This window comes from Colletotrichum destructivum, chromosome 4 (genome assembly GCF_034447905.1).
Source record: "Colletotrichum destructivum chromosome 4, complete sequence".
In the NCBI taxonomy this organism is placed as follows: domain Eukaryota; kingdom Fungi; phylum Ascomycota; class Sordariomycetes; order Glomerellales; family Glomerellaceae; genus Colletotrichum; species Colletotrichum destructivum.
The window spans coordinates 1,258,966-1,272,489 of record NC_085899.1 but is presented as its reverse complement, the minus strand read 5'-3'; the positions used below and the strand labels follow the sequence as shown (position 1 = coordinate 1,272,489).

The following is a 13,524-nucleotide window of genomic DNA, read 5'->3' as shown; positions in this document are numbered from 1 at the left end:
CTTGAGACACTGGGCAGTTGTTGGCAGGTGCGCTTCGGACATGAGCTGGTAGATAATCCGAAACGGAAGGAAAGGCTAGTCCCGCAAGCTTTGAGGATGCGCTGACTAAGATTTGAGCACCAGGGAATTCTTCATAAGTCCTCTCGTGACACTACCAGAAGTAGTGTACGCGTTCTTGTAATGCGCCCATTTTGTTGGGCTCTTTGCTTTGGCCACAACCATCTGGCCTTCTCACATCTCAAAAACGCGGACTTGATTTCAATGCTATTGCTGTCTCTGTAGTCGTTCCTGATAAACGGAATTATCTTCGGTATATCCTCTCGCAGGATAAGACGCACACTCACTCATCTCGTGAAGTCACAACGAACGCGCTGTGTTCAAACTCATCTTCCGGTTGCGAAAGCGGCGATGGTAAACAGCAGCCACCTTTGTTCAGCCTTAAATGATTGTTCTTCCTGCCAACTGCCACGAGTGTTTTGCGGATTTTATCTCTATACTTTGTTTCGAAATATACTTGAAGACCAGTCTTAGTGCAACAAGTATACCACTGAGGATCGACGGTGCAGCAACTTCGTCAACCAAACCTCACCTTTTTTATTTCGCGTGAAGATGTGCTACGCCGGAGGCACTTGGCCGCAGTTACCTGAAAGAATCCTCTGGTCTAAAGAAAGGAAAAGGGACGCTTTTTGAAATCTGACAGGCATTCCCAACTAGGATATCAAAATCCTTCCACGGCACAGGTGAGATGAGTTTCCAAGTTCAGCCGGTAGGAATCATGGGACGAATCTGTAAACTGATTTTTCTATTCTTTTTATCTGATTTCGAACATTATCAGCAGCACACTGGCACAAGCTGCTGCCGATGAGTACGACCACATTGTCATCGGCAACGGATGAGGCGACAGATCAGTCACCGTAGATGTCGCAAAAGTTGACCACTCGGTTCTCATCCTCAAGGGGGAAAATACCAGCGTAGCCAACGACAGAGGCCAACACCCTCTTGCCGACTGACAGCAGCTAGGAATGTTTATCGAGTTGATCAATGATACCGCATGGGCGTAAGCGTTAGCTCAGCAGACGAAGGGAGGCAAAGCTCGCATGCACGCAGTGCCAGCAATATACGCCAAGTCTTAATCTTTCAGACAACAGAGAAGAACAACTACCTACCAGCAGGCACGCCCGGTCGTGATTTCAACGGCTGGTTCCATACTAACATGGATAGGGCCATCAGCGTCACTGGTGTTGCAGCCGGTGTTTCCACCACCATGGCCCGCTATCGAGACTAGAGTCTTCAAACTCCCTCGACTCGCCAGTCATAGCTCCAATAGACCCCATCCCGACCGGTTACCTGCCCTCGAGGCTCATCGTCCCGCATGAGCCCTGTTGCTGAACACTCTGCCCATGGGGCATGCTCTGGGTCAGAGATCGACGAGAGCTGGACTGAGGCTTATACTTTTGGGCATCATCTAACTAACACTTATTCTATGTGCGGGAATGGGGCTGTGAATGCTCTATTGGGCTCCAAACTCCGCGTGCGAGGGATTGATGGGCTTCGGGTCGTGGACGCAAGTATCTTCCTCGGATCCCAGTGTATTTCCTGTTGCTGCTGCGTCCATGGTTGATCGGATGGCTAGGGTTGCTGCTCCGAGTTGGCGCTGACTTCGAAACTCTTGCATGTTGACACGCCAGATTATTGTTATCAACACATGATTAAAGGTCCATATTCTTTCCATGAAGGCGTTTTCTGGCTTCTATTCACTCAGAGCCATGGTTCCATCTTTGTATATATTGAATCGTAAGGGTTTCCCTCTACAAGCAAGCTGTGTCTCTCTTCACTGCCACATTACGCTCTCAGGCTTTAATATTGTCCTCCAAACTGCATACAAAATCTCAAGAAGACACCGCAAATCATCTCGCCAAAGCTGCAGCCTCTACAAACGAGTAAACAGAGGAGCACTATCGTTCAGGGCAACAGCAAAAGGCACTCAAAGCTGCTCGAACAATGACGAGGAAGACTGACTGTGACCCAGGGCGACTCAGCATCCCCGTGGCAAAGAAATGATTCACACTCGGGCACCTTTATCCGCATTTATCATAGACACATAGATTGAAGTGCCCCTTCTTCTCTTTTCATGAGATTTTTCTGTTTTCACTTTCAAGGAGTCACATATCTCAAACTGTGACAATTGAATATTGTCACCACCCAGCAAAACAAAAAGCACATCAATGTAAGTCTTCATACCGCTTTATTGCCCTCAATTTTGAAAACTATAGATGGAAGATGCAAACACTGACCATTATATGCAGATAATAGACAACTGCAACAATGGCCAACCCTACCATCATTCTCGAGACTCATTTCTATTCCAACTCTCCCAATGGCCTGCCACCGTGGGTCCGAAGCTTCCATCTACGCCTATCCCCTACCGGAACGAAGGCCGACATCCTCAAGCTTGTTTGCGACTCCATGGTTCGTCTTGGCCGCGCCGACCCCATCGCCGAGGCGCAGATCACCCTTTACTGGACGCAGCATGGCCGGGTCGTGTCTATCCCGGGAACCAGCCCCTCCAACTTCATGGTCACGCTTCCCATCTACCAGCCGCCTCAGTTCGTCAACTTCAATGTCGGCTATCACGCGGTCATCCCCCAGCAGACGCAGGTTCCCATGAATCCCGAGTACCCGCTGGCTCTGACCTACTCGGGCGGCACCAACTATCTTCACTCGTACGGTCCAAACCCTGCTATGATGCCCCCGGCTATCATCCCCAGCCAGCAGACTTGGATGTTTGGAGGCAGCCACAGCTATGTCAACGTACCTGTCTTCGGCACCGGCGGTGGCGGCATCAGTAGCCTGCCAATCGTCTCAGATGTGGTCAGAGAGACCCGTCTGGACGCCCTCGCAGAGGAGGGTCTTGCTGGGATGCTAGAGTGGGCTGCGGGCCCTGCCGGCCTCAAATTGATCGTTATGGTCGACGTTGACAGTAGGACCATCATCTCTTCCTCTGTTCCCGTTCCTCTGGCCTCTTCTACTGCTCCTGCTTCGTCTACTGCTCCGGCCACGCCTACTAATCCGGCCTCGCCTATACCTGCTCCTTCTCCGGGTCCGGCCGTTTGAATACCTAGCAAGAGAGACATAACTATCAAGGACGAAGGATCACTAGCATTAGACGAGAGAGTTAGATACTGGTAGATAAAAATCAGTCGGCTAACAAATGCGCTACCTGCTACATAATGCTATACATATAAAAACACTTCTAGGCTTTCTGTTAGAAGGCGTATGACACAGAGCAGTTGTTGGGACCTAATGACCTCTGTAAAGGAAGTCCACCTGGCTAGGAAGTATCCCAGAACATCGTCCCCTTTCCGTGTTGATCCTCAAAGTTAGGCGGCTGACTCGCCAAATCCAGACAACGGCCAAGTCTGCCTGTGAAATCATTCCCCAGTCCACCTCTGATCTGTGGCTGTTCTCGCAAAAGTAGTACCCATGGACTCCCAAGGCCCTGACTCATCCATGCCCTTCGACTCCCAGTTGGATATATGTGTCCTCATCACTTCCTACACAGCCTGGACATTTCCGACGTCATGCTTAGCACCAAAAACGCCCGGCTGCCCCTATTCCTGTTTGAGCAACTCGACCTCGTCGTTCCACATCTCGCCGTCGAGGACAGGGAGAGATGTGTACCCATGCTGCTGTTCACAGCCCAGATCCCAACGGATCTTGACACGATTATACAACTCAATGATAGACCCCAAGGACGCCTTGGTGCAACTTTTGGAAGATTATTCATGGATAACCCCGGATTTTTGGTCAGATACAAACTCATGCAGTACCTCGGGCTGAGTGGTGGATTTGACCGTCGCTATTTCGAAAGACCACGTCCCTAAACTACCACTTTTGTGTTTTCACCTCCTTAGGTAGTATCGAAAGGGCTCATCTGGTCTACAGAAGCGATTCACCAAGATGTCAAAAGAAGAGCTACTCGTAAAGAAGGAGCAGCAGGTATCGTCCGAAACCGATGGGCAGAGAGACGGTGATAATTTATTCTTGCTTGTCCAGCACACGCTGGTAGCGTTTCCGCTTGATGCTTTGAAAGGAGATTGATCAAAAACAGTTGGCTTCAGCACGAACTCTTGTATATAGTTTGACTACCATAGTGAATTGGGACAGTCTTTGTGGCTGGTATTGGGAGGCGGCAACTATAATGCAAACCCACCCGACCGACCCAAGTAGAAGCCGAGTCTGGGGCCTAGACAAAGTTGATGCTTTCAGATATAGACGAGTCTTCCCGGGGAGTTTTGAGCTGTTAAAGCAAAATTGAGGCCTCAACACCAACCACGAGGCCCTGACTGGCCCTGTTGGCAACAGGCTTTTTGTCCTTCCAGACCTCTTACATGGGCAACGAGCTACAAGTTCGTTCGGCTTTCGATCGGAATTTTAGGCCTTTCGTCTGGTTACAGCAACCAGCGACCTGTCATGCATTGGCGGGTCTAGTGATTGGCTTCTCAAAAAGCCACTGTGAAAGTAGCAGTGAAACTAGGTGTCCAAAGCACCTTATTGAAGCAGCTCTTGCTCTAAAGGTCTCGGTATTATGTTCCACAAAATACGGTTCAACTAAGTCCATGAAAGATGACGACGGTAAACTTACTTAGAGGTGCTTTTCGCTTACGACCAATCCCAAAAGTTGCAAAGTTTTCTTCTCAACCCCCAAATCAATAGCCGCTGTTTCTTACTGTGTCATCCGAGCACACACTCTTCGAATCATTTTTCCAGTGAAGTACAAGGTGATACCCAGCAAGCAGAATGCTGCACTCACAGCTGCATATATGCCGAAGGTCATGACGGACCCGATATTGGCAATGTACTGCGTAGTGTGCTTGCTGATTCCGAATCCAACGAGTCCCCTTGTGACAGGGAGTGCGACGAGAATGGCGCCCGCGAAGCTGGGGTGGCTGTCGATCAGGTAGGTCATCCCAACTGTGTTGGCACCCAACAGCACGATTAGATACCCGTCAACGATGCAGACGATAGCCATCCAGTGAAACTTCTCTGGGTTCTCGAGAACGTATCCGTACAGAACCGTTAAAATCAGCGCTGTTGTCATCGGGATAACCCAAACGACGAGCCGCTGCTCAGGCTCGTGGACGCCGTGATTGCGCCGGGCGGAGCAGCGGATGATGTAGTCGCTCAGCCAGCCGATGAGCGGCACACATAGGATGGCGACGAAAACCTGACCGAGTTGGATGAGGGAGACGGATGTGTTGGCCCAGTTGTATGGCGGCTTTACCAGAACTTCTGCGTATGTCATTTGGATGGAGACGTCGATGCCCTGGAAAAGGCCGTTGTTGATAGCCACCCACAAGACGTGGGGAAAGAGGAAGACTTGTCCGATCTGCTTCAGGCAGAGCCAGCATCGTGACCATGACGGTTTGTGCACAAATATCTGCAAATTGGATCCGAAGGTTCGTTCCTTGTAGCGTCCCGAATTAGCCGTCAGTCCCTCGCCTATCTTCGTGTACTCCGGACCAGGAGACTGTCCTCTAATATCGACGGACGTCAGAACGCAATTCAGATGAGCCGGTAGAAGGTTTCCTATGTCACTGGGGTGAGTTCCCATGTATGCCTCGATGGGTCGGTCGTAACCTGTCTCGGGGACAAAGAGGAAGGTCAGAATCATAGCCGCGCCTGAAAGACCGGCGAACATCCAGTACCAAGACCTCCACCCAAGCGCGTCGGACATGTACGAGGATGCGATGACAAGACTAGAGTTGATGAGGACCTCGGCAGATGAATAGATTTGAAAGGCGCGGGCGCGTTGGTGGAGGAAGTAGATATCCTATAGTATAACAAGTCAGAAACCCTTCGTCACAGATAGCATGTACGGAGGCCTTTACCTGTATGACGAGTAGAGCCAAGGCCTGGCACTGGGCCGCAGCGAATGCAGCGACCATTCGGCCTCCCAGGTGCCAGTAGTAGTTGCGGTTCGTGGCACAGAGAACGGCCGACATGAAGAGAAGCACGGTGGACGCTAGCATAACAGGGCGTCGACCAACGGCCAAGGCGATCGGCATCGATACAAGGTTACCGATGCCGAGAAGAAGGTTGGGAACCGTAAAAAGATTTGAAATCTGATCTGGTGTGATTCCCTCACGCTGGTAGTCAGGCATCATGTAGACGATCAGAGCGGACAGCGCGGTCAAGAGACATAGACCTGATATCGCGTCTACATAATTTCTACGTAAGTCTACGTCTTTGCTATAACTTCAGATACTTAGGCATTACAAGACTTACATAGAACGATAATACCCACAATGAGTTGCTTGTGCCATATTGGGAGGTTGAGGGGGTCTACGATATCTGTGAGCCAAAACATACGCACATATCGAGAGACAGCTTTTCATCCTTCTCAGGTCTCGACAGGCGAAGTTCCCACATACCTCTTGGGTCATCACTTGGAGTAGGAATGAGAATGACTTCGCCCTCTGCAATTAGTCTAGTTGTCCCGTCAAAGTGCTTGGGACGCATCATTTCGTCCTGACTCGGTGTAACAACCACGTCCTCGCCACCGAAACTGGTCGTGCAATGCTTCTCAGCGTTTCTCACTGGCTCAGAAGGGTCAGGCGTCACTCTTGGACCCTCCATCTTCGGCGAGAGCCGAAGAGATACAGGACCAAAGCCTAAATAGCAATAAATCTGATGTGTAACTCGCGGCTAAGCGTATGAGAAAGAGGAGGGGTTGGCTGTCGTCCGCATTTGCTCGTGATTTTCGCGACGTCTTGCTAAAGGTGTCACCGAACCTGTTTGGCGGTGACGCTTGCATGAGACATGCGACATACTCGGCAGTGGAAATTGTGTCATATATATTACTGGAAGACTATACGGCACTTAACTGCCGTGCCCTCCCTTTCTCTACCATGTCTGCTCGGGACATAGTCTACTGTACACGTTGGCGTTTGGCATGTGAAGTCAAAAACGCATTGTTCACCAATTACACCGGCAACGTAAGACCACTTTTCAAGCTCGAGGTTAAAGTTTACGCGCCACGTTGAGGATCGAACCTGATACGCTTCTCGAGGCCGGGACTCCCATGGATTCTGATTCTCCCTTAGAAAGACGAGACGATGAGGGTATCTTTGGCCTGCTGGCTTCCATTTCCCTTTGGCTTGACTTGGCGAATGAGAACAACGAAGCCGCCTACGGGCTAAAATGCTCATACCTGTACCGGTAATTCGTCAACCCGTTGAATCCTTTACATACAATCTTTAGCAGAACCTGGGCGTACATAAACCGCGTCTTACCCACCCATCAACGATTGTTCAAAGTCGAAGATCAGCAAACTTTGGGAAAACTGCCCGAAAAACGTCCCGTCCGAACTATCAAGGTTCAAAAAAATGCCCGACAACGAGCGCAATGATGGGCACAGTCCGCAATGTTTGGAAAAAGAGACCGGCCAGAGTTCCGGGTGGTGCCCATCGGACGACAAACACCTGGAAGAAGTGGCTTGTTTCCTGAAGCCGGAGAGCGACGATGTGGAAGCAACCGCCATTATCTGCCCCACGTCGAAGAAATCTCAATTGGATGGGTGCGAGCCCTTCGATCCGATCCTGTGGTCGTCGAGGAAGAAGTGGACACATGTGCTTGTGGTAACATTCATAACCTGCGTCACGTAAGTGCGACTCCCACGCGTTACTCATGCTTTTGGATCCACGCCGTTGCCACCCGACTCGAGGCTAACAGATGTTTGCTTTGCTCCCAGACCGTTGGCATCTGCAGTCTACACGCCCGCCTTGGATCAGGTGGTTGGAGACTTCAACATCGAGGATAACCTTACGCTGGCGAATCTGACCGTATCGGCCTACGTTCTCGGTTTCTCCGCCGGGCCGTTGCTGCTCGCTCCGCTGAGCGAGACTTTCGGCAAGAAACCAGTTTACCAGGCTTGCAACGTGCTCCTGCTTCTATGTAACCTGGCCTGCATGGTCGCGCCGTCGGCCGAGTGGCTGATCTTCTTCCGCTTCGTGGCTGGATGCGCTGGGGCGAGTCCGATTACCCAGGGCATCGGGACAGCAACGGATGTCATGACCAAGGAAAAGCGCGCCCGTGCCATGTCGGTGATGGCGTTTGGAAGCGTCTGCAGCCCTTCGATAGGATCGGCTCTTGGGGGCGTTATTGCTCAGGTCTGGGGATGGAGAAGTTGCTTTGGATTCCTGGTCCTCATGGTGAGCAACCTTTTCTTCCCTGCTGGTGTTGATTATCTTGCACCGAATCATGCTGGTGGCCCTGACATGCCGCAAAAGTATACCTTGTGGCATGCCCACCTTTCAGTCCGGTGTAGTTCGTCCCAGGCGAACTTTCAAACCGAACGAGCCACATGCTGACAAGAAGGACGTAGGGTTCGATTAGTATCTTTCTGACCCACCAGTTCATGTGCGAGACATATCTTCCCGTTCTTCGGCGAAAACATGCCGTGTGGAGTGGGGTCGGTGATGTCAATGGCGAGATCAGTGATGAGAAGACGGTGGCTTCGAAGCAGCCCTTGAGCAGTTTGCTCTACAAGGCTGCGATCCGCCCGTTCTCCCTAGTGTTTGAACCAAGCATTCTGCCGGCCATTGCGGTAACGTCGTTCTTCTATGGCCTCCAGGTATGGCTGTATATCGACGTTCCGATGACATACAAGGCGGTTTACTCCTTCACCACGACCCAGGCGGGGTTGGCCTTCGCGGGAATGGGTGCAGGCATGTTCACTGGCCTAATCATCTTTGGTTTCCTCACCGACGTCATTGCGAAGAGACTAGCGCGGAACGGAGAAAGGCTGCCTGAGCATCGCCTCCCGTTGCTCAGCGGAGCGGCCATCCTTGTCGTGATCGGCCTGATCATCTACAATGCGGCGGCTCGGCCCGAGGTATCCTATTTGTTGCCGTTGGCCGGTAATTTCTTGATCGGAAGTGGATTGTTTGCCATAACAGTAAGTCGCTATCACTGTCCCGTTTGTGTGCGTTGTTGGGACGTAAGCATCAGGAACCGGGAACTGGACTACCGGAAAGATGCTATAGGCTGACATGAGTGTTGCTACAGATGGCATCTGCCGTGTACATTACCGATCTATCGCCGCAACACGCTGTGTCATCGAGTGCTTCGCTTGCTCTTCTAAGATACCCTTCCGGCGCGCTATTCCCGCTCATGGAGCATGCTTTCGAGTCAGCCACCAGCAACAGCAGCGCGAAATGGCTCGTCACCGCAGCAGCGCTTATGACAGTGCCGCTTGTGCTTTGGTTGCAGTATAACTGCGAAAGATTCCGGGAGAGACTTCGCGATCTATCATAAGCCATCTTTCTATTGTTCAATAGCCTATAACCGTGCCGCGATTCTTATAATTTTGCAAATTTTGAAGGACAAAAGGCCACTCTTACACACGCAGGCCACAAACATTTCAAGACTGAAGCGGCAGCTTGAATTTCTATTCGACTGAAGAAATAGAGACCAAAGAAGGTACATTTGACGTAGTTGTAGAAAGCGTCCTTGTATTAGGATTAGACCATGAATGATTTTGGGACATGAGCACGTCAATGACCCAGTGGAAATGAATTATAGACGAGATGAAGTTGATTAGCAGGATTGATCCATCGTTATGTAATTAAACGGGTGAGTCAGTACTGCATACGAAATTATGCGTCTATCAGATCAGTCACGTTAGTCTCTACCTTACCTAAGCAATTTGGTTGTCAAGGAGGATTCTGCCTGCTCCATCCGAGCGGTGAACGGCCAATGGCATCAACACTAATCGCATTGGACGTGGCACCCGTGGTACTGGATAACGCTAATCCCAAATGAAACCGATTATATCGTCACGCGGCTCGTTCAACAAGCTGGGAAACAGGTTGACCAACGCTTTCCCCACGTGCTGCAGCCACCAAGAACCTGCGGGATGCTATCGAGGTAGCCTCGAGACCATTTAAGCCTTTTTAATCGCATCGCGATATTCGCCGACAAGCCGTCGCCTGCGGCCCTCCGCCACCATACCGCCCCCAGCAGGACTCCGCAATCCCTCCTCTACCCACCAAGCAAGCGCTGCAAGCCCACAAGTCCTAATTGACCTCGATCGGCCGTCGACAGGCTTAGGGGAACGGGGAGGGGGCTCCACCACCAACAGCAACTCCACTGTTGCTCAGACCGAGAGCTACGAGCTTGCGGACTACAATCACATCACTGCTCGGAAGTCAGCCGAATATCGAGAGGCCCAACTCCAACAGAAAAGACTTTGGAAGAGACGGTGGCTCGAAGAGCAAGACGACATGAAGTTCTCCCACAGCATACAGTTTAATGCTGTTCCGGACTGGAGCAGTCATTACATTGCCTACAGCAATCTCAAGAAGCTGTGAGCTGCAATCGCGTTTCCTGACGGTGCTGCGAGCATCTAGATAACTAATATTGCTCTGTAGGATATACCAGCTCGAGAAGACCGTCCACCAAACATCGTCAGGAGACGCTGAATCGAGACCCCTTATCCGAAACGAAGACCCCGAAGAAGTTTTCAGCCGTGCGCTTGGTGTCGAGTTGGAGAAGATCTGCTCTTTTTACGTTTCCAAGGAGGGCGAGCTTCTCGACGAGGTCAATCAGTTGCTTGGAGACGTCGGCAACCATTCCTCCGAAGACGACGAAATTGATGGGGAGCCGAGACGGTCTTTTGGCAGCGCGTCCCGTCCGGGGTTGTCGGTGCCCAACGGCAGACGGACCTCTGTCTCGGTCGACGGCAACATTGAAGACAGCGACGATGACGACGACGACGACGAAACAACAGGATTGACGAAAAGTCGATCCAGTCTTGGCGGTGGTAGACGCAAGACGGCCCCGAACCTCGGGCAGTCGACAACAGACATGACGGCGTCGACCGAGTTAACGCTGGGAAGGTCGTTGCGGCGGTACAGCACCGCGCAGGACGATATGCCCGACCAGACATTTCTGTACTCCTCGGGTATCATGCTGAAGAAGCGGATCATCAGTCTCTATGTGTCGCTCTGCGAGCTCAAGTCATATGTACAGCTGAACAGGACCGGTTTCAGGAAGGTCTTGAAGAAGTTCGACAAGATCTTGGACAAGGAATTGCGAGTCAAGTACATGAGCGCCAACATTGACTCTGCGTACCCCTTCAAGGTGGAGAACATCAAGACCATCGAAGAGAACATCTCCAAGATGGAAAAGGCGTATGCCGAGATTGTCACGAATGGTGACGAGGGACTTGCCAAACGCGATCTCAGGTCTCACCTCCGGGAGCATGTCGTCTGGGAACGCAACACTGTCTGGCGAGACATGATCGGAATGGAGCGCCGCGCGGAGGCTGCCAGCCTGGGAAGAACGCTTCTGGGCAGAGATGGCGCGGCCGGTTTGAGGCGACTTCAGGGTGACGATGAGCTTGCCCCAGTAACCAAGGAGGTCGTGACCCCCGTTGGCCGTTTCGTCGTGCCAACATGGGTCGCTAGCACACCGCTGCTTACCCTTCTGATCTCTGTTGTCGTCTTCTTCCTGCTCATTTTCCTGCCCATCATGGAGAAACCCGAGCAACAGAACTGCCTAGCTTTGCTGGTGTTTGTCAGCATCCTGTGGGCTACTGAGGTCAGTTTTCATAGGCAGTCCGAAGATGCATATTGCTAACCCACGCATAGGCCATCCCGTTGTTCGTCACGTCACTCATGATACCCTTCCTATGTGTTGTCTTGACTGTTGTCCGGTCCGATGACAAGCCTCACAGGAGACTTGATGCAAAGGCCACCACGGCCTACATCTTCTCGGCCATGTGGACGCCTGTCATTATGCTTCTGCTGGGCGGCTTCACGCTTGCGGCTGCCCTGTCAAAGTGCAAGATCGACAAGCGTCTTGCGACCTTCGTGCTTAGCAAAGCAGGCACCACTCCACGCACTGTCCTCATTGCCAACATGCTTGTCGCTGCCTTTGCCAGTATGCTGATCAGCAACGTCGCCGCACCAGTACTTTGCTTCTCCATTATCGAGGTCAGTACCCGTCTGATGAGTTCCGGCCGCACCATATGCTAACACTGACTCTAGCCAATGCTGCGAACGCTACCTTCTGAGTCCAACATGTCTAAGGCCGTCATCATGGGCATCGCGCTTGCCTCTAACATTGGCGGTATGCTGTCGCCCATTGCTTCGCCCCAGAATGTTGTCGCCATCGGCATCATGAAGCCGGCGCCCACCTGGATACAGTGGTTCTTTATTGTCATTCCCGTTGGCATTGTCTCGCTGCTCCTCATTTGGGTTTTGCTGTTGATCACCTTTCAACCGAGCAAGGGGACTACCATCTCCCCGATCCGTCCTGTCAAGGAGAAGTTCACCGGCATCCAGTGGTTTGTTTCCATTGTCACGCTCGTTACGATTGGACTGTGGTGCGCAAGCCATCAGATGGAGTCCATATTTGGCGACATGGGTGTCATCGCCATCATTCCCATCGTTCTCTTCTTCGGTATCGGCATCTTGACCAAAGAAGACTTCAACAATTTCCCATGGACCATCATCATCCTTGCTGCTGGAGGTTTGTCGCTGGGCAAAGCTGTCAAGTCATCTGGTCTCCTGCATACCGTTGCTGGCATCGTTACCAAGGAGGTTGAGGGGATGAGCCTTTACGTTGTTCTCGTTGTCTTCTCGGCACTCATCCTCGTCATCGCCACTTTCATCAGCCATACCGTCGCGGCTCTCATCATCCTTCCGTTGGTATTTGACGTAGGCATCAGCATGGACGAACCTCATCCCAACCTATTGGTCATGGGCGGAGTCCTGATGTGCAGTGCTGCTATGGGTCTGCCCACCAGCGGTTTCCCCAACATGAGTAAGTTGTCTCTCGATCTGATGTGGTTTTTTTTTATCTGACATCTTCGTAGCTGCCATCATGAAGGAGGACCCAACAGGCCAGAGGTATCTCAGAGTGAAGCACTTCATCAGTCGAGGTGTGCCCAGCAGTATCCTCACTCTAGTTGTTGTGGTCACCATGGGTTACGGCTTGATGAGGGTAGCTGGACTAGACTAAAGAATGTCTTCAAGAAACCTACAACACACGGTTTGAGCTTAGGATTCGCTATGTGCACACTGCTTCTTGTATTGGTTTGGGTTTGTTGTCTTGATTGCATTCATGGAAGGAGCGCGAGATCATGGAAACATCGTTTTTGGGGCTTCGAACGTAGACGGGACCTGTTCACATAAACAATGGGCCATTTGCCTATTTTCGGATTTTTTTCGTCGCGGTTTGTCTTTGCAGTACGTAGATAGGAGTAACCGATAGAATGGTACAATGTTTACTCAATAGTTGATGTGCTCTTTGCTTTGGCGACATGATAACAACGCCTGAGCGGGATTGCTCAGCCAGGCGGAGCCATCGTAATGTGTCTTGAAGTTGGAAGTAAAGCTGTCGCAATGCATGCAGAAGTACGGATAAACGTACCTACCTAAGTAAGTGCTGTACCTCAGTTCCCGGTGTTCCACCAGCCAATCAGCTTCTGTTTTTAGCAGTTGTCGAAGGAGGTGG

General features: G+C 51.4%; 6 protein-coding genes across 6 annotated transcripts; 4 read left to right on the top strand and 2 right to left on the bottom strand.

The window, feature by feature from the left end:
- Positions 1 to 2,325: 2,325 nt before the first annotated feature.
- On the top strand, positions 2,326 to 3,114 carry CDEST_06306 (uncharacterized protein; the record flags this gene model as incomplete). Its single annotated transcript, XM_062922465.1, has 1 exon — positions 2,326 to 3,114. One exon carries the CDS (start codon positions 2,326 to 2,328, stop codon positions 3,112 to 3,114), a length of 789 nt encoding a protein of 262 aa, XP_062778516.1.
- Positions 3,115 to 3,483: 369 nt separating this feature from the next.
- CDEST_06305 (uncharacterized protein) lies at positions 3,484 to 3,884 on the top strand (the record flags this gene model as incomplete). The annotated part of the gene is made up of 2 exons (XM_062922464.1): positions 3,484 to 3,527; positions 3,563 to 3,884. 2 exons carry the CDS (start codon positions 3,484 to 3,486, stop codon positions 3,882 to 3,884), a joined length of 366 nt encoding a protein of 121 aa, XP_062778515.1.
- Positions 3,885 to 4,615: 731 nt separating this feature from the next.
- On the bottom strand, positions 4,616 to 6,663 carry CDEST_06304 (Putative major facilitator superfamily, MFS transporter superfamily). The gene is made up of 4 exons (XM_062922463.1): positions 6,435 to 6,663; positions 6,289 to 6,354; positions 5,892 to 6,220; positions 4,616 to 5,833 (listed from the first exon to the last, which is right to left on the bottom strand). Exons 1-4 carry the CDS (start codon positions 6,637 to 6,639, stop codon positions 4,727 to 4,729), a joined length of 1,707 nt encoding a protein of 568 aa, XP_062778514.1. The 5' UTR covers positions 6,640 to 6,663; the 3' UTR covers positions 4,616 to 4,726.
- Positions 6,664 to 6,860: 197 nt separating this feature from the next.
- CDEST_06303 (uncharacterized protein) lies at positions 6,861 to 7,211 on the bottom strand (the record flags this gene model as incomplete). The annotated part of the gene is made up of 1 exon (XM_062922462.1): positions 6,861 to 7,211. One exon carries the CDS (start codon positions 7,209 to 7,211, stop codon positions 6,861 to 6,863), a length of 351 nt encoding a protein of 116 aa, XP_062778513.1.
- A 177-nt stretch (positions 7,212 to 7,388) lies between these two features.
- CDEST_06302 (Putative major facilitator superfamily, MFS transporter superfamily) lies at positions 7,389 to 9,542 on the top strand (the record flags this gene model as incomplete). Its single annotated transcript, XM_062922461.1, has 4 exons — positions 7,389 to 7,663; positions 7,754 to 8,213; positions 8,387 to 8,959; positions 9,070 to 9,542. The coding sequence occupies 4 exons, from the start codon at positions 7,389 to 7,391 to the stop codon at positions 9,316 to 9,318; spliced, it is 1,557 nt and encodes a 518-aa protein (XP_062778512.1). The 3' UTR covers positions 9,319 to 9,542.
- A 232-nt stretch (positions 9,543 to 9,774) lies between these two features.
- Positions 9,775 to 13,284, top strand: CDEST_06301 (Putative solute carrier family 13, SPX domain-containing protein). The gene is made up of 6 exons (XM_062922460.1): positions 9,775 to 9,930; positions 9,986 to 10,369; positions 10,434 to 11,604; positions 11,655 to 11,999; positions 12,054 to 12,831; positions 12,884 to 13,284. Exons 1-6 carry the CDS (start codon positions 9,920 to 9,922, stop codon positions 13,027 to 13,029), a joined length of 2,835 nt encoding a protein of 944 aa, XP_062778511.1. The 5' UTR covers positions 9,775 to 9,919; the 3' UTR covers positions 13,030 to 13,284.
- The last annotated feature ends 240 nt before the right edge of the window (positions 13,285 to 13,524 follow it).